A 19176-nucleotide genomic window follows, 5' to 3' on the forward strand; every position below is an offset into this window, starting at 1 on the left:
GGCGCTGGAGCATGCGGGAGCTGCATGAAGGCTGGCAGAGGCCGTCTGGACCGGCATCCTCGTTAGGGACACGGACGATGTGCAGAAAGGGCAAAGTCCGGCCTGCGGCTCCATGGCGCCAATGGCATTTGGTACGTTGACGTCCGCCAGCGCTCGCGTCCGACAGCGATCGCGTCCGCCAGCGATCGCGTCCGCCAGCGATCGCGTCCGACAGCGATCGCGTCCGACAGCGATCGCGTCCGCCAGCGATCGCGTCCGCCAGCTTCGCCGTTCAAGTGAGTGGGTGCCGATTTCAGGGAAAGAAAGTTGAGGTGTTTGTCCTAAATGAGCGTTTGGATTTGCTGGACGAGATCTCCCATTTTTGATGTCTTCTGGGTGTGTATGTGATGAAGCGGCATTCAAAGATTTTTTTTTTGCAGGTTATCTGTATGTGACGTGTCTCATCCAGAACTGCTCCGACAAAATGGTGACCGCTCAGTTCTTGGGGAAAATCGACCCCAACTCTCTGTCGGTGCAGGACGACTACATTTTTGTCAAGGTAAAGCACACAAGCAAAAAAAAAAACTTCAGACTTTCCGGGGTGGAACTCTTTTAGTGGCCTTCCAGCAGACAAAAACAACGCCGACCAAAGTCTAGAATAAAGATAATAACGTCACATCTGTCAATTGCTTCCACTCGGATGAATTATTTAGCGATATCAAGTCACTCTGTTTTTTTTTATGTATCTGTCGTGTGTTTGTTTGCGTGAGACCTGCTGCAGCTCCGATGACTCCGCCCTGGAAATAATCCGGCCTTGTCTCGAATGGACTTGCCGCCGATTCTTTTTGGACGTGATAACGGCTGACGATGTTGTCGTTGAATCCCTTTCACGCGTTATTTGATGGATGTTTTGTTTCCGTACGCTATTTATCCTCCAAACTGTTTGGTTTGGTTTCCCAGGTGACCACGGGGAATCGCACCAAACACTACGTGTCGTATCGACGCAACGAGTTCGTCCAGATGAAGTTTCCCAAGTATGCCTTGCCAAAGGTAACGGAAGACTCGCCAAATTCTTTAAAGATGTTGGATTATGTCGCACGATTGTGTCTGAAGGCCTCGGCTGAATAGTGCGTGCGACTCGTATTGTGAAATCTGCCTGGCAACGGGAGCTTGCTGAATTCTCATTGGATCAAATCTCTCACCTAAAAATTCAACCCGAGGATATCGTTTGACATCAATGTGAAGAACATGATTATGATTTCTTGATGATGTTCGACCAGCAGCGAAGGCCTTGACCGCCCACCACTGACTTTTTCTTGTCTACCCACGACCCACTTCCAGTTTCAAAAGTCCGACTTTGAAAAGAAAGAAATGAGTACATTTCTCACTTTTTCAGTGCTGAATATTGACAGAAAACTGCAGCCCTCATAAGAAAGAGTGGCGTCACATTTTGGATTTACGGAGCTTTGGCGCGTTTATGAGTCAAGTTGGGAGCGAAGGCGCTGACTTTGACGACATTTCCTTCCATCTCACCTCTTCACGAGGCATCTTGCACGCCGGCCGCATTTGCCGTATTGATCTCATTGATCCCGGCGTGCCGCACAGAAACGTGCCGTACGCTGATGTGGTGGACCGTGTTCCTCGGCTAGCCTGGAAAAGATGAGGTGAAAGTCGCAAGAACGACAGTCGGCTTCTGCAACGTCCTCACATGTGGCAAAAAATAAAGAAAGAAAGAAAAATTACCGATGCACTCCTCAGCCGTTTATTGAACGCCGGAAGGACAGAAAAACGAAAGCACTCGAATACGTAGCCCGTCTAGGAGCTTCTGCGTTGAGCTAGTCAACTGGGAGGGGCATATATATATATATATATATATATATATATATATATATATATATATTATTTTTTTTTTTTCTGCTTACTAATACAAATAAATTACATAATTAATTGCGATTAATCACATCTTTCAACTGGTATTTTTCGTGAAGCTTCGAACAGATATTTACTTGAATAATATTTTGGAATTAGCATAAAATGACCAAATATGTCGTCTATTTGAATTCAAAGCCTGTTGTAATCGCTTTCTTGGATATGCAAATTATCCAAGAAGTAAATAAATGAGTTTATTTATATTATGTATTATATTACTATTATTTATTTATATTATGTTATATTATATATATATATAATTTATATCTATTTATATTCATTTATTTATATATATTAATTATAATATATTGAACTGCGTTAATTTTTTTTTCATGGAGAATTGGGGCGGAACCCCTCACGAAAATTGAAAAACTACGAAATGGAGGTTGACTTTATCATTATTGTGACTTTGAATTTATTTTGGGGAGATTTATGCCTCTATTGAATGCAAGAAAAAATGTAACAAACACTTGAACATTTTATTTGTCGATGTTTCGTTGCGTTGAGCGAGCCGTGCTTGTCGCCCGGCTGAGCGCGTTTCGTTTGAATAACGTTCTGAATTTCCAAATGTGTTGCCGTTGCTTTATGAAGATGGACGAGGTTGGCGACGTACAACACGTGAAGATGCTGAGTCATCGCAGCCAATCAGCTCACGGGATGAATCTCTTGTGCTCTCATTGGTCGATCTCACGCCGGGAACCAATCACATGCTCATGAACTAAATTTCTTGCAAATAAAATGTTTTTCCACCATGAGTATTTTTTTTTCTTCTGCTGAATTTGCAAAAAGTGAGGCGTGAAGTGGCGAGGGATTACCGTCCATGTTTGGGTTGTGCATTTTTCCAGGATTGGCTTTGGTTTGATGCGCCCACATCCTTTTAAAGATCTTCGATCAATTTCCTTTGCCACAACTTTTGGCCAGCAGATGTTCATTTGACGGCAACAATTTAGTCGACTAAAAAAATGACGCAAGCGTGTTTCCTAAAAAATGGTCACGGCGTCGATGGAATGGCGTCGCGTGTCACCGGCCAGTCAAAGACGATAAATGAGTCTTGCTCGGACGGTGGCGAGGGAGCGCTCGATGCCGCCACGCCAGCCTGAGTACTATCGAAGTGCGCTGATTGAATGCGGCGCTCGCGGGAGATGTTTTTCAAGCGAGGGGAAGGCCAGCTTGCGGGAATAAACAAGTTTGAGCCGATCGCTGCCATCGACACGCTGTCACGCCTTCAAGTGGCGTTCGTGACCATACGCACAAGTTACGCAACAAATAAGCCTCCAAATCTCTGTCAGCTTCTGTGCTAAATTGCTGGAAATTATTTGCAACATGAATGGAAAAACGCCCCGATTTGTGATTTCTTTTTTTTGTTTGTTTTGTTTTCTTTTTTTTGGGGGGGGGTCTCCAGGATGTTCACGTCGTGAGCACGGACGAGCAGCAGGTGTTCCTGGCGCTGCAGGAGTGGTACCAGACGGACACGTACAACCTGTACCAGTCGGACACACGGGGGGTTCACTACTCCATGGTCCTGGAGAACGTCCGCAGCACCCGACAGCCCGAGGAGATGGTCCTCATCGACATCCTGGAGGTGGGAGACAACATCTGGAATGTCGCCATTACAAAGTCTTGTTCCATTGCTATTTTGCTGAATTTCTGACGATTATTTTTTAATGTTGAAAGTGTTTATTTAAAGCCTTGCAAAATTTAATTTTTCACCTTTTGCCGGTGATTCTGGAAAGTATCCGCGCAAAAAAAAACGTTTTGCAGTGGAAATGGTCTTCAATGCAGGTCCGTGGGATCAAAGGCGTCTTCCTGGCCAATCAGAGGCTGGACGGCAAGGTGAGAACTGTCATCACCTACAACAAAGGACGTGATTGGCAGCCTTTGACCCCGCCCGCCACCGACATGAACGGCAAATCCATCACCTGCAAAGCGGTAAGCTCGCTCGGCACAAATGATATTCTGCCGCTAAATGTCTTTTTTTTTATTATTATTAAATTCATTAGTGGTAGACCGATCTGCTTTTTTCAGGGCCGATGGTGTCAAAATTTTGAAAAGTAAAAACTCCAACGTTGAAATGCTGTTAAGCGCATTTATTAAACAGTTTTAGAGATTTGCAACATGTTAAAGTTTTTGGGGTTTTTTTTTTGCTTATAGTTCAATGAAAACATTTTCTTTAGTAAGTTTACTACGGCAAATAGTTTTCTATTTGTTGTAAGTTGTCGTAGGCTGACATTGATGAAAATTTCAACGTTTGTTGCCTCCCGAAGTGCGTGTGACTCGAGATGAAAAAGCAAACAGGCGGCTTACTGCTGGTTGGATGCCACCCGCTGCACAAGGAACCAAACAGATGGTGCTGTGGGCGGGCCAATCTGCTTCTGCAGGCGGGGCCACCAGCACAGTAGAGAGCGAGTGAGAAGTTGCTGCAGCAAGCCAAAATAAACCAGCTTTTAATTTATCGGACTTGAAAGTTAAAAAAAGGAAAAAGGGCTGACGCCGATAATCGGCAAAATGCCAAATTTCAGCCCCAATAATCGGCTCGGCTAATAATCGGTCTATCGCTAATATTAATTGTCGCCGTTGTAAACCTTCCATATTTCCAAGTTGATTAAAATCATTCCAATTTTATTATCAGACATCTTGGCAACTATTTCCCTCATTCCCGAAATGTGAACTTTTCCCACGTTTTTCATTCCTGTACATTTTCCCAGTAATTTCTGACATTACACGTTTCTCAAACGGAGTCACACTTTTCCAAGTCTCACTTTCTACATTCAAGTAATCCCGCAGCCTTTCAGTTCAGCTTCATCTTTTTTGGCCCGCCCATGAAACTTCATTCCGTACTTCTAGCCGGACTGCCACCTCCATCTTCACCTGCGCTGGGCGGACAACCCGTACGTGTCCGGCACCGTCCACACCAAAGACTCGGCTCCGGGTCTCATCATGGGAGCGGGTGAGTTTGAAGCTTTTCGCCCAGACTGTGACAGGATGTTCTTTTTTTTTTTTTTTTCCTTTCTGAGGCTGAGGCTGCCTTTTAGCCTTCGCTCGATGCAACGTGCAATTATTTTTCCTTCAGGTAACCTCGGCTCCAAGCTGGTGGAGTACAAGGAAGAAATGTACATCACGTCTGACTGCGGGAAGACTTGGAGACAGGTACATCACCATCTTGGGTGCGCACGTTCGCAGAAAGTGCTCACAGTCTGTGCGTAGAAGCGCGGATACACGTGTGAATAACAAATTGAAATTGAAAAAAAGCTCAATTAGAAACTGGAAGTTTTTTTTTTTTTCTTACTTCAGTCATTGGAGCAGAAACTCCCAACTCATGAAGATGCCCTCGAACAAGAATCTTGAATGCATTGTGTGTCTTTTTTCAAGGTTTTTGAGGAGGAGCATCACATCCTGTACCTTGACCACGGCGGGGTGATTGTGGCCATCAAGGACACGTCAATTCCACTCAAGATACTCAAGTAAGCATTTTTCATTCATAATAATCAAAATGAATGAAGACCGGATGTTTTCAGAAAGTCATACGTTGTTAAAAAAAAAATGTTTTTTTGGTTGTGGTGTGAACACATTTGATTTCAATATTATACTGCCCTCTGGTGGCCAAGGAAAGCCCACCAGGTGGAAGTGCACAATGTCCGTTGAGTTCTTTCCAATCGATTTCATTTGATTATTTCTGTTTCTACTCTTGTTATTTTTCTTGCATTTTAATCACGAGTGTTGAGACGGTTTGTATTTTGTTGACGCTCTCCACGCAGGTTCAGCATCGACGAGGGGCGCACCTGGACGGTCCACAACTTCACCGGCACTTCCGTCTTCGTCGACGGCCTCCTGAGCGAGCCGGGAGACGAAACTTTGGTGATGACGTGAGTCGGCCGCACTCGTTTTCCTTCCACTCCTCTTCCCTTTCTTCATTCGGAGGACGGACGATCGTATCCTCCTCCTCCTCTTACCGGTGGCCGGTGCGCTGGATGGTTCTGGTGGCGTGCAATCCGTGCATAATGGATCCGCTGCTTCAGACTGATGACTAATTATCATCCAGAGCGGAAAATGAAGTTTGCCTCCTTTCGCTTGAACCTCCAGACGATCGCTTTCCGCTCTGGCCTCCTCCTCGCTCCGATTGCTTACGAGTGACCGTGGAGGCTCTCGCACACGCGCACACACACGCGCCAATCTCTGATCCCGTCAATTCCGGCATCCAAGTCTTTGTCTCTTGAAAGCTCGCGAGGTTTCTTTACATTTGGGAGCTTGAATGCTTTACGAGACTCCGTTAAGTACCATTCGACCAATCAGGAGAGCACGTTGAGAACGCAAACAATGCTGGAATCGGTGCCTTTGGCGAGGCGGAAGGAATTGTGACGAGGTGGAAGTAGCAGTCAGTCTTGGGACAGAACTTTCCTTTTTTTTTTTTTCCAACTTTCAATTTTTGAGATCAACTTTCCCCAATGAAGTGTTGGTCATCGATTCAAATGTCCAAAGTAGATTTGATTCGATACACAAGGGCCCGATTCGATTTATTTCAAGGATTTCCCAAATGACCGTTTTTGGTATGGAAGGCATTCTCACAAGAACAAATGCTGCAAAATAGTTCAAACTGCTTCCCTTAGTAATAATCTGAATATTTCGATTAAGAATTGAAGCCAATGCAGTTCCATTAATGGTGCGCTTTAGTTAAGATGACGGGAGCAAACCAATAAATACATCTGCCTTCATGCTTGTTGGCGCTGACGTCACTGCTTGCGTCATTTTGTTTTGATGCGCTACTTTCACGTCGTGACCAGATCGCGTGTGACGCGTGAAATCATTTAAAATAGGGATAAAAGTCAATATCGATTTTTTTTTTTTAAACCCAGCCCGTTATTCCATTCAGCTATTTAAAAAAAAAATCAACGATTTTTTGGGGGGGTTTCCATTGACCGTATTTTCTGGACTAAAAGGCGCACCGCACCTATGTATACGCTGCAGCAACTATTTTGTGAAGGAAGAAACAAAAAAACAAAAAAAAAATCTACAGCTGCAGTTTTAAAAATAGTCGTTTACTGCATGTGCAGAACGATTTTGTTCTGTGAATGTACATGAAGGTACATAAACAGATTGTTAAAACAGTGACTGTTGCCACGGCAACAACTTTCCTCTTTAAAACAGAACACGCCCAATAGAAAACAAATCAAGATTTATTTCGCATATTTTCTTAACTATAGAGCGCCCCTAGTGGTGAAAGAAAAATCCACAGAAAAGCCGCACTGTTGTATTAGCCGCATGGTTCAAAATCGAGGAAAAAAAGTAGCAGTTTATAGTCCGGAAAATACGCTAAATAAAATATCCCTCGACTGTATTGCATAATAGCGAATATAAGATGGGATCTTTCCGAAATTTTGTTCTTGGCCTCAAATGCGGCGGAGGAGCGGCCACCGGAGCAGAAATTCCTCCCACTCGCTCGCTCTTCCCAATCTCCGGCATCAGTAAGTGAGCCGGAGTGCGACCTGTCACATCTCTTCTCGCTCCGACGGCAGATAAGGTCACATTAGGCCCCTCGGCTCCAATGCGCCGGGAAGGTCACACCAACAAAGACTCGCTTTTACCGCTGGGATTTGCCTCAGCACGCACGCACGCGCACACACACACACACACACACACACACACACACTGTGCTGAGGTGTGGAGGTCGTGTGACGTCGTTTCGAGCAGTGTTGCCAAGCCATAATTTGGACGTCAGAAAAATTGTGACGGCTCCCCAAAAATGTTGAAATCGGTTTTGTTGCTGGTTTGTGCGCAGCGTGTTCGGCCACATCAGCTACCGGTCCGACTGGGAATTGGTCAAAGTGGACTTCCGGCAGTCTTTCCCTCGCCAGTGCGCGGAGGCCGACTACGAGTCGTGGCAGCTCACGGATCTGCAGGTAACGCTCTCAAAATGCTGCGCCAACGAAGGACCCGCCCACTTGTCATCGCTTCCTCTCAGGGTGAAAAGTGCATCATGGGCCAGGAGCAGACGTTCCGGAGGAGGAAAGACAGCGCGTTCTGCGTCAAAGGGAAGAGCTACACTTCGGCTCTCGTGACCAAACGTTGCCAGTGCACCGAGCGGGACTTCAACTGGTGAGCGTGCAAAGAGAGAGGAAATAACGACGAGGACAAAAGGCTTAATTTTTTTTTTGGTCACCTTTCGTTGCACGCGCCGTGTACAGCGACTACGGTTTCGAGCGATCCCACGCGGAAAGCGGACGATGCTTCGGCGACTTTTGGCACCATCCGGACTCGCCGCCGGACGACTGCCACCCGGGACGAACCTTCGAGTCCAGCACGGGGTCTGTGCAAGACATGCAAATCCATATTTAGATTCTCCTTTTTGTTTCATATTTAGTTCCTAGAATCCATAGGTGTCAAACTCTGGCCAAATGACTTCTATACCATTTTACATTCTAAATGATAATAGTAATTTTAAAAACTAAAAATTGTATTGCATTAATAAAACCACTTAGAATAAAAAATTTCAAGTAAAAGTCAGCATTTGGATTGTTTCTAAAAAATGAAATGCTGGCCCGCGGCTTTGTTCAAGTTTGACTTTCCGGCCCAGTGTGCATTTGAGTTTGACAGCCCCGCTGTAATCGCCACTGTCATGTTGCAATTTTGAAATGATTGACATATTCATATTATGTTCACTTCTTGGCGTATCTTGCTGGTTTAAACAACCAATCAGAGGGTGGAAAACCGCTGACGGTCATGCGAGCTAGCTAGCTGTCCCTGTGAGGACAAATTCCTTTTGGGTCCCATTGCTCGTGGAGTTGAAATGACAAAGGTCAGCATGACTGATTCTCAAGGCCCTAGAAGATTAGAATTGAATCCGATTGGCCCAAATATAAAAAAAATCTCACATCAACGTGCACATACAGAAACAAAATGAAGAGACGAATCCACCATCCTCTCCTTTTTTCCAGGTACCGCAAGGTGGTGTCGAACGTGTGCGAGGGGGGGGTGAACAAGGCGCAGAGTGCCAAATCAAGTGACTGCCCTCTGCTGCCCCCAAGAGGACTGCAAGTGGCCATCAAGGGGCAGACGCTGGCTGTGGCGCCGGGTGATGACATCACATTCATAGTCCACCAGGAGGAGGTAGCGTCAACCACCGAATTTTCATCTTTTCAGCTGAGCAGCCCACGTGGGTCATTCAAAATAAATTAAAAAAAAAAGGAATCATATTATGTGATCAGGTTGAAGCGAGCTCACTTTTCTTCTCATCCTCTTAATGCCTCGAAACGTTTTCGTGATGTTGAGAGACAAGCTCACAGCATATTTATAAGGATGTCAAATATGTTTATGATTAAACAAAATGCTTAAACAATTACAAGGGAGTCATCTGCAAACTCAAACCCCCCAAAATTTGATTTAAAATTTGTGATATTTAATCTGTAAATTCATCCCAAAAAAATCCATTTAAGGAGTGCTCAGGCTGTTTAATCATTTAAAAATGTGCCTACCTAATTTTTATGCCCCTGCTCCTCACCCAGGGCGACACGAGCAGCACCAAGTACCAAGTGGACCTTGGCGACGGCTTTCGGGCCATTTACCGGAACCTGACGGTGACGGATGAGCCCATCCAGCACCGCTACGAGAACCCGGGCGTCTACAAAGTTTCCGTGCAGGCGGAGAACACGGCGGGTCACGACGAGGCCAACATGTACATCCAGGTCACAGGTCAGAAACGGAAACACCGCAGTACTCTGGCGGCCTCAAGTGGCTGACGCTGGTATTACAGTCAAAAGAATGACGAAGCCTTTGCCATCCGCACTCCATGGAATTGTTGCACTCGCAGCACCTCTGCAAGAAGTGCACCTGGAAGTGACCCCCATCGCCGGGAGAAACCAGCAGGTCAACCTGACGGCCGTCCTCCTTCCCGCCGAGGCCAACCTGACCGTCTTCTATTGGTGGATTGGCGACAGCCTGCAGGTAAATGCTCCTTGGAGGGAACATTGGCAACATTTTGGACTGACTAACGTCACGTGCGACTGTCACGCAGCCAACGTTGACGCTCCACAACAGCATGCTGACCAGCTTTCCCGAGGAGGGCGACATCTCAATCAGCGTGCAAGCGTCCAACGGGAGGTCCATGGTGCAGGATACCAGGAGGGTTCGCGTCTTTGGTAAAAAAGAACTTTCTACTCTTCCACTGTGGTGAGATTTTGGTCCAAGTGTGCGTGCGTCCCCTGGCAGAAACCTTCCACGTCATCCCGCTGAGCTTCAGCAGGCACCTGGACCGCTTCAATCCCAACATTCCCGAGTGGCGAGAGGATGTGGGCCAGGTCGTCACCAAGAGACTGGCCAAGGTGAAATTAGAGCCCCGCCCAAATTGAGTTTTTTTTTTTTTAGCCCCATTCTGATTTTTGCCAGAGTAAAATTCAGAGAACCGATTAATTAGCCGATAAATGAAATAAAAATATCTCAACCAAATAATGTTTTGGAGTTAATGACGACAACAATACTTTGTCATTTTGTATTTGTTTAACTTGACAACTGAGAGGGAAAAAAATTAAGTAACATGACTAACTTTTTTATGATTTTGTTTTTTTAGGGGTGGGGGCTGTTTGAATGTCTTTCCTGTAATGTAGTATCGGCAAAAAAAAAAAAAAAAAAAAATTTAAAGCGCTAATTTTGGTCGATGAGTCGGTTGGAAACTTGAAATGAGGGCCCAACGGAATCAGATTCCGATAATTGGTTAAATAAAATTCTGAAAGTTGTATTAAAAATATTTTTGAAGTATTAAAAGAATAAAATACCTTCTTTTTGGTATGTTTAGAACATTATTACAATTACACGACAGTTTTTGGCTTTTTTAACGGTACAAGAGAGAATAATTGGCAAAAAGCTGACAGCTTTTTTTTTTTTTGCTGATATTGTCTTTTTTTTTTCTTTTTTTGGGGGGGTATTTGTCTTTCACTGTTAAATGTTAACATCACAACAACAAAAAAAGAAATTGTCCGGTTTTTCAACTGCTGATAATGGCTGAGGCTTAATTGAACATTGTAAAACTTGTTTTTAGGTCGTTTTTTTTTTTTTTTTTAATCTTTTATTCCTTGTAAAAGATTTGCTTTTTGTTGTTGGTTAATCATTTTGGTGGTTCGTGAATCACCGTTTGTTGGTGTATATTTGTTCCGTCAGGTCACAGGTGTTCCCCAGGAGTCGCTGGTTACCGTGGTGAAGGCGGGCCTTCCCACCGCCGCCGATTTGTACGTCCTCCCGATGGAGAGCGCGCCACCAAAGAGAAGTCTATTTCAGGATAAGGTGAACATCTTCACGTTTGCGCTTTGAAGTGCGCCCAAAAAGGATCGCTGCCACTGCAGTTCAGTTGTATTTAACTTTTCCACTCTTCGCATTTGTTTTGAAATCTTGAAAAAAACTCTTTTGTGGTCCACAGCGTATACCGGCCATCATGCAAGCTTTCAAAGACCACAACGTCAGCTTTGTGGTGCGAGGAGGTCTCCGGGTTCTGGTGCTGCCGGCGGACCCAAACGCCGGTACGGACTTCACGTCGCCGATTTTTCTTGGAAAAGCAGACGTTTTTTGTTTTAATGGCCAATTATCGGTTTATCTCCAAAGGGCTCGGTCTAAATGCTGTCGAGTCCACAGCCTCAGCGACAGAAATTGGTGCGTTCGTCAGTTTTACTCGCGCTACTCTTCCGATTTCACCTTTCCAGCCCTCCCTCCGCCCTTTCCCGGTTTCCTAACAAGCCCTCGGATCACACTTGGCTACATCGCATGAATGCTGAGCGACGCCTTTCGGTCTTCGCAAGTCGCATTGCTCCTAAGGGAGCGACGAGAGCGCTCAACAATTCTCCGTAAAAGTCATTTGCGGCCCTTAAATGCCACGCCCAGTTGATGCGAAGTGCCAAACTCAACGGAAAACTATGAGACAATTCCACATTCCGAACAAACTTTAGCTTCATGCGAACAAATAATGCTTTCAGGGCCGATATCGATTCTGAGGAGACATGGAGGCCAATAACCGATATTTGAAGCCGATATTCATTTGTGAATAAAGATAAAAACTCCAAAAGTTGACTTAGTTTAAATGCCTTCAAGCATGTTTATTAAAAAAACTTTAATGATTTGCAACATTTTAAAGTTTTTTCAAATCTTGGAAAATAGACAACTTTGTTCTAAAAGTCTAACGAAAAGTGCACGGAGCTCCCGGGCTGCATGTATTCGAGTACAATAAAAACAAACATCTCTTTCAAGTTTACGAGGGCAAATAGTTTTGTATAAGTTGTGATTAGTGGTCTCACATTTAGCAAAATTTCGGCAAAGTCTGTTGCTTTACTTTCCTCTGCTTGCGAGACCTCGCAGTGAAAAAGCAAACAGGCGTCTTACTTCTGATTGGCTGCTACCCACTGCACAAGGAACCGATCCGATGGTGCAGTGGGCGGGACAATCAGCTTCTGCAGGCGGGGCCATCAGCACAGCAGAGAGAGAGAAAAAGTGTGCTGCAGCGAGCCAAAATCTTTTAGCTCTTTCAGCTCTTAATTTATCGGCCTTGGAAGTTGAAAATCGGCAAAATTCTAAATATCGGCGCAGATAATCGGCCAGTCTTTCACTACTGAGCATTCGCATGCATTTGTGGAGGCTTCAGCGCTACTTTCTCAATCGTTTTCCTGGATTGTACCTTCATCTCTCCCGCAACTTCTCTTTTCAAATGTGTTTTTTTTTGGTTTTGTTTTGTCTCGATCAAGTCTTATTCATTGATTTCTTTATTTTGGGGGTATTTTGTCATCACCACAGGTCACGGATCTGCCGGCGGTCCTGGCGTCTGGGCCTTGGCCGTGGTTTTCCTCATCAGCGTGGCGGCCGCGGCCTCTTTTATTCTCTACAAGTTCAAGAGGTGGGTGTCTTGCCGCAGAGCCGAGCGTATGCACGTCGTAGCCGCGGAGCTGGCCCGACTCCGAACGAGTCTGGAGCACGACCGAAGAACTGAGCAACATGAAAAAGTCAAACGTCTTGACAAGCAATTTTCCATCTCTGGCTGTCACTCAATGAAATCGTCAGATGGTATCAACAATAGGATGTGCTCCAAAATCCAAGTTTGCTTGGACCCGCATGGACGCGTGGGCCGGCTCTGTTCGCGTGTGTCATCCAACGATGAATTCATTGAAAATCAGCAAAAAAATGGCAGATTTGTATTCATATATTTATTTATTTTACGTATCGCAACATAAGAAAAAGATAATGATATTCATATATTCTCCGTTCCACTCAAAAATTGGCAGAATTTTGCAGATTTTCCCTCTATTGCAGTGCTTCTCTATTATTTTCTGTTACACCCTCCTAACAAAACGAAAACAATTTGCGCCCCCCCACCACCCACTCTCCGCTGCAACTTTAGATAATTGCATTTTTGCGGCAAAACAAACTTATGCCGTAGAGTTATTACTGGCTGCACACAGAGCGCCACTGCCAACTAGTGGAGTGGATGTGCAATTACACTTTATTGTAGGACGGCACAATAGATGAAAATCTGCCATGGTTTGACTCCTCCCACATGCTGTCAACATCTTTAAACGACTTTGTTCTCAAAGTGACTTTTAAAAGACGATGTTTTAAATAATTGCAAAAACATGTACAAAGACTAGAGCGCCTCGTTGTTGGCCTTGAGTGTGCGCATGTCATTCAGCGAAATCAAGAAGAAATGGAATATTTTTTTTTTCAATTTAAAAGCCCCACATGACAGGCAGCCGGAGCGTTGCGCTTGCGTGGCTTCTTTAGAGCGCCTTGGTTGTTGCGACGGATTGTTTGAGCGCATGCCTCGTCTTCACCCACCAGCAGCACTTCCTTGCCCGCAGCTCTCTCACTCCAAAGTCACTTGAATGAAACCAAAAATCGAAGAAAACAAATCGAGCCCCCTCTTACAACCCCCCCCCCCCCCTCGCCCCCCAAAAATCCTGCAGTCCTTGGCTCAGGACTGAGGAGGTCTATCCCCCGCTGTTTTTCAGGAAGCTTCCGGGCAGCCGCAGCGTCTACGCTCAGATGCACAACGAGAAGGAGCAGGAGATGACCAGCCCCGTCAATCACAGCGAGGACACGCAACACATCATCCAGGGCGAGGAGTTCATCGACGACGACCTGGACTCGCAGACGCTAGGTAACGCCGGAGCCAGCCCCACCTTCCGCTCCCTCATACGGACCACCACTAACCACTGCTACTAAACACCAAAACGCACGCCAAGGTACTTGTTTCTTTCTTTTCCATTCTTGGGACTTGTTGCTTCATTTCGATGTCAACACGACCCGAAATAAAATCCATTTTCCCATTTTAGTCAACATTTTTTATAGAGAAGGAAAATCCTTTTTTTTTTTTCAAACAAGCTTTGCAACTTAAGCATTAACTTGCCTCAACGTCTACGGAAATTTAAGCAAACAATCTTTATATAAAAAATTGCTTTTGTCAAAACGTGAACACAATTCACAATGTTTGCTAGCCAAAAAATGTTACAAGGAACTACATTAAAGTAAGATGAGACGTTCCATTTAGATAAAAGTAGTGCTTTGCTACCATATTGTGGCCTTTACAGGGAATTCTACTCGTTTGTTCGTGGAAGTCGTGCACGTCCGCATTAAAAAAAAAAATTTAATTAAAAAAAAATGAGCAATTATTTAAAAAAAAATGTTGATGACCCCACTGCGTAATCACTCGGCCCTTCTGTATACAAAACACATTTGCTTTCTTTTTAGCATAACTCATTATTCCTGCACCCTTCCTCTTGTTGCTAGGCAACCATTCAGGCGTGGTCCTGAGTGTCAACTCCAGGGAACTCCACAGTGACCTGAGCAGCTGATGATTCCTGCCACGGCGACGGCTCTGACGAACACAGGGATTTCACGCCACCTCTCAGCCGCCCCCCCCCACCAACATCCGACACCCCCCCCCACCAGCACAGCCCCTCTTCCCACTTCCATCCCAAAGCTACGGTGGGAACCCTGTTCGACGGAGACCCTCTTCCGAAGAGTGGCAGCCATAGGTTCCGCCCTCCGACCCCCCCCCCCCCACTCCCCCACGAGACCCCCTTGATCCTTAACAGATGAAAGTCGGCGGCACGGTGGGAAGGTGTTTTTTTTTTTTTTTTTTGCTCTATCAGCCTATATTAGGCCTCGAAGGCTCAATGTAAATGTGTAAATCTCAACGTCCACTTTGTTTCACTTGAGTGTTCTACACAGCAACCGTGTTGTTGTTTTTGTGGGTTTTTTTTTTTTTTTTTTTTTAAAGTGACCTTTTCGCAGTGGCGGGCCTTCAAGTGCGGACCACGCAGTTGTAGAAGCCAAACAAAAGTCGTCACGCAACGGTGCCACGTGCATCATCTGCAGAAGCTGCACGTCTCCGAGAAGACAAAAGCGTAAAACAATTTTAGTGAAATGCGTCAAACTCACCGGGAATGCTGATTATGAAACGTATTCAGGCGTGCAAATCGTGACGTTATCGTGAGAATCGGCTGAAGGATTGCAAATCGAATGAACTGAAGTTACGTGAGCCGGTACGACGGCAAATGAGATTGTCATTGCGAGGCGGAGATGCTGAATTCTGATTGGATGAACCATCACGCATCCGCTTCCAAGAGAAACGCCGCCAACTGCCGAGAATGGGGAAAAAAAAACAAAAAGTTGAATCAATTTCACGAAATGTCGGCCCGAAGTGACGCGAGCCGCCTCTGCGCTTTTGAGTTGGACGACGCGCTTCCTTTTTTCATTTTCCACTCCGTCATGTTTTTAATCCGGGACAGACTTGGAATAATCGCGTCCCATTTTGATACAATTGCAGCAAATCCAATGAAAAGGATATTTTTGATACACTCGTCGACACTTTTGGGAAAACTCTCCACTGTGTGCGGCTGCACAAACGGTTTCGGGACGCCTCCAGGAAACATGTTGATGGCTCGCACTCGACAAATTCTTAATTGATGAGCCGAGGAATGTGCGCGTCTCAAGGCTTTTGATAGCAGAGCAGTTGGACTCGGTTTCATGTTTTTGTACATATTTTTCTGCTCGGCTTTTGTGTTTTCGTGGTTTGACGTTGCCCCGTGTGACGAGGGCCACATGGGAAGAAGGGACTTCCAGGAAGGATATTCACACGTGATGGCACTGCCGAACTTCCAAGCACAGATGACAACGTTGTTTTTCCTCGTTCGGATGATTTGTACATTTCTTCTTTTTTTTTTTTTTTTTTTTTGGGGGGGGGTATTAAAACGATCCAAAATGTCCTCCTCATCGGGAAGCACAGAGCACTCCTCCTGGAATAAATCACTTCCAATAACACGAACACGCGTCTGCTGCCTTTCTGCTCTCGGTTGACAAACCGCGACCTTTTGAAAATGCTAAACACTAAAATCCACGTGACTTATCGATCGGGGCACTCTGAAACCGAAGCTGCGGCGCACTTTTCAAACCAGGAAATAAAGTTGTCTCGGAACACGGTTGCGACGCTCCGCTCAGTCTGGGAATAAAAAGCAAGAACTGTTTCATTCTCTCAACGAACTCTAGTAAACTCTAAAAAGAAACCGTCAAAATGCAAAGACTGTGGAAAATATAATCTTCTGAAATAAAAATCTTCCAAATGCATATACTTTAGCTGCGCCAGTTTTTGTAACTTTGAAATGTCGTGAACATTCGAGTCGTGGTTTCTTGGCGTAACGTTTCACACTTTTTTTGACTTAAGACTTAGAAAATAATGAAATGACATTCATAAGATTTTTTAGCTCAACATTAAAACTTATTTAATCCATAAAACATACGTATACCTTTTCAAAAACCCCGCCTCCCAAAGACGTATTTCTACGTCTTTTTTCTTTTCGTAATAGCTCCGTGTTTTCATAGCTTTAGACCACAATATTGCGTTGGCCTCGCAAAATCAGTCAAAATCCAGAAAGACGCTGGGATTGAGGGGTTTCCTCTCGTGAAAACGGTTGTGATTAAATTCATCAAGCAAGGCATGAGCCCTTCACTTGATTTTGTTAATTGACTAAAAAACTGCCACAATACACAAAAACATCTTTTTTAGTTTACAGAACTAGGTATCCAATCATTGTTTCCGGGTGTGGTTTTTCGCCAACGGACGTCATGATCACTGAAGCTTTGCAGCGGTTCATAAAAGCTTCATTTGCCGATCATTCGAGTCAGCTAGCATCACGACCAACGGGAATTACCCGCGTACTGTAAAAAGGCATACATAACGACTTGAATATAGCTTAGCCAACTCGACCTCCCTCTCCACCGTGCGGAACTCGACGGCTCCAAGTCCAACTAACAGGCACTATGACATCATAAACAGCAGCCCACACAACACTTGTCAACAGAGATGACAAGCACTTTGATGACATCACCGCCGTGCGGCGGCGTACCTCTCCACAGAGACGACAACTGCTCTGTAAACATCGCAACAAGGCGACGGCTTGCCGCTTCTCAACAGAGATGACTTTTCTCTTGTCTTCGATCGACATCGGACAAGCGGAACCATTGTGCGGCGGGTGCACACATGGCCCACCACCGCCGCGGTGACGAGGACGACCGCGGGCCCGGAGCAGCCTACCAGGCCTTTGTGGCCATGGAGCGTTTGCTGGACAAGCTGCACATTTTAAACTACCAAGACGAAGTCCTGGCAAAACACAACATGAGGAACTTGACCAGGCATTACTTTGTGTCCAGTCCCTATCTGGAGTCCAACCCGGGGGAGCAGTTCTACATGTTCACCATCATCGCGGCGTGGCTCATCAACGCGGCGGGGAGGCCGTTCGACGAGCGCGTGGAGTACGGCGAACCCAGCGCCACCATGTCGGACATTCTCGCCGAGCTGCGAGCCTTTGGCGTGCGGGTGGACTTCCCGCCGTCCAAACTCTTGTCGGGTTCGGGCGAGTACGTGTGCTTCGTGTTGGACAGGCTGGCCGAGGAAGCGCTCAAGAAGAGGGGCTTCTCCTTCAGGGCTCCGAAATACCCGGTGGAAGACTCGGAAGAGCCGTTGGCGGTGGAGGAGGACATGGAGCACAACGTGGAGGAGGAGGTGATGGAGGAGCTGGACGACGACGAGGAGCACGCTCTGGACCTGGAGGCCTTGAAATTACTAAGCGCTCACCCCGAAGCCAAAATGTCCTGCGTCAACACGGAGATCCTGCAGTCCATGGTGGACGCGGCCGAATGGTACCTGGAAGTGGAGCGCGTGCTCCCGCAGCTCAAGGTCACCGTCAAGAACGACAACAAGGACTGGAGGATCCACGTGGAGCAGATGCACCGGCACCGGGACGGCATCTCGTCCTCGTTCAAAGAGGCCAAAGGCTACCTGGAGAAGCTGCAGGAAGACATCGGGAAGACCTTGGAGAAGGTCCGCAGCCGGGAGAAGTACATCAACAACCAGCTGGAGAACTTGATCCAGGAGTACCGTAACGCTCAGGCCCAACTGGGCCAGGTCAAGGAACAGTACCGGCAGGCCAGCGAGGGCCTGACGGAGAAGGCGCGCGTCCTGGCCGAGATGGACGACGAGCTGAAGCGGGTGAAGCAGGAGACGGAGGAGAGGAACAGCAGCGTGTCGGACGGCGCGCCGCTGGTCAACATCAAGCGCTGCATGGCCAACCAGAAGCAGGAGATGGTCCAGCTGGAGAAAATGATCGCCAGCCAACGTTTGCAGATGAAGAAATCCAACGCCTTTCGGAACACGCACGCCGCCGTCTTTCCCGAGCAAACGCACTTTTCACACAGTTCGCACATGTGGACTTGGGATTCTTGAACCTGAGCCGATCCCTTGACTATTTTTTTTTTATTTGGACTCAGAGGCGGACGTCAATGAACTTGGGTATTCTTTATTCAGTTCAGACAAACTGGTTTTATTCTTTATTTTTTTTAATCTGGTTACTCTACATTACATTAATGTATATAAACTAGTGATTCCCCACTTTTATTGCGCCAAGGCACACATTTTATAGTGATAGACCGATGTGCTACCGAAAACAAACAGGCAGCTTCCTGCTGATTGGCTGCTACAAGGAACCAATCAGATGGTGCTGTGGGCGGGCCAATCTGCTTCTGCAGGCGGGGCCACCAGCACAGCAGAGAGAGAGTGAGAAGTGTGCCGCAGCGAGCTAAAATAAACCAGTTTTTAATTTATCGGTCTTGAAAGTTTAAAAAGAAATGCCCATGCCGATAATGGGCTAAAGGCCAAATATCGGCCTCGATAATCATCCCGGCCGATAATCGGTCTATTACTAATATTTTATATGAGAAGAATCTCATGACACTTCAGCAAACACATGTCAC

The 19176-nt window shown here is 46.0% G+C and overlaps 1 protein-coding gene, 1 long non-coding RNA gene and 1 pseudogene across 8 annotated transcripts in view; 2 read left to right on the plus strand and 1 right to left on the minus strand.

Moving 5' to 3' along the window:
* Positions 1–16191, plus strand: part of sorcs2 (sortilin-related VPS10 domain containing receptor 2) — a 74949-nt gene extending 58758 nt beyond the window's left edge. For 3 of the 7 annotated variants that reach the window (XM_088292416.1, XM_088292415.1, XM_088292410.1), the window contains 22 exons: positions 420–538; positions 940–1029; positions 3311–3490; positions 3691–3837; positions 4753–4855; positions 4979–5055; positions 5278–5369; positions 5664–5771; positions 7682–7802; positions 7865–7998; positions 8088–8207; positions 8838–9009; positions 9405–9591; positions 9710–9843; positions 9914–10037; positions 10108–10220; positions 11053–11175; positions 11309–11408; positions 11491–11538; positions 12670–12769; positions 13833–14111; positions 14656–16191. In XM_088292416.1, the coding sequence (XP_088148542.1) occupies positions 420–538; positions 940–1029; positions 3311–3490; positions 3691–3837; positions 4753–4855; positions 4979–5055; positions 5278–5369; positions 5664–5771; positions 7682–7802; positions 7865–7998; positions 8088–8207; positions 8838–9009; positions 9405–9591; positions 9710–9843; positions 9914–10037; positions 10108–10220; positions 11053–11175; positions 11309–11408; positions 11491–11538; positions 12670–12769; positions 13833–14091 (2651 nt within the window). In that variant the 3' untranslated portion in view covers positions 14092–14111; positions 14656–16191. The remainder of the gene's footprint in view (positions 1–419; positions 539–939; positions 1030–3310; positions 3491–3690; positions 3838–4752; positions 4856–4978; positions 5056–5277; positions 5370–5663; positions 5772–7681; positions 7803–7864; positions 7999–8087; positions 8208–8837; positions 9010–9404; positions 9592–9709; positions 9844–9913; positions 10038–10107; positions 10221–11052; positions 11176–11308; positions 11409–11490; positions 11539–12669; positions 12770–13832; positions 14112–14655) is intronic. The other 4 variants (XM_088292411.1, XM_088292412.1, XM_088292413.1 and 1 more) reach the window with 4 other exon arrangements.
* Positions 6869–9603, minus strand: LOC148339174 (uncharacterized). The gene is made up of 3 exons (XR_015842763.1): positions 9375–9603; positions 8063–8209; positions 6869–7995 (listed from the first exon to the last, which is right to left on the minus strand). It is a non-coding gene; the product is annotated as an uncharacterized LOC148339174 (long non-coding RNA).
* Positions 16192–17407: 1216 nt separating the features above from the next.
* LOC148339175 (intraflagellar transport protein 57 homolog pseudogene) lies at positions 17408–18649 on the plus strand (annotated as a pseudogene).
* The last annotated feature ends 527 nt before the right edge of the window (positions 18650–19176 follow it).

This window comes from Idiotropiscis lumnitzeri, chromosome 4, assembly GCF_059441095.1.
Source record: "Idiotropiscis lumnitzeri isolate Australia: NSW breed Sydney's pygmy pipehorse chromosome 4, RoL_Ilum_1.0, whole genome shotgun sequence".
Classification (NCBI taxonomy): Eukaryota; Metazoa; Chordata; class Actinopteri; order Syngnathiformes; family Syngnathidae; genus Idiotropiscis; species Idiotropiscis lumnitzeri.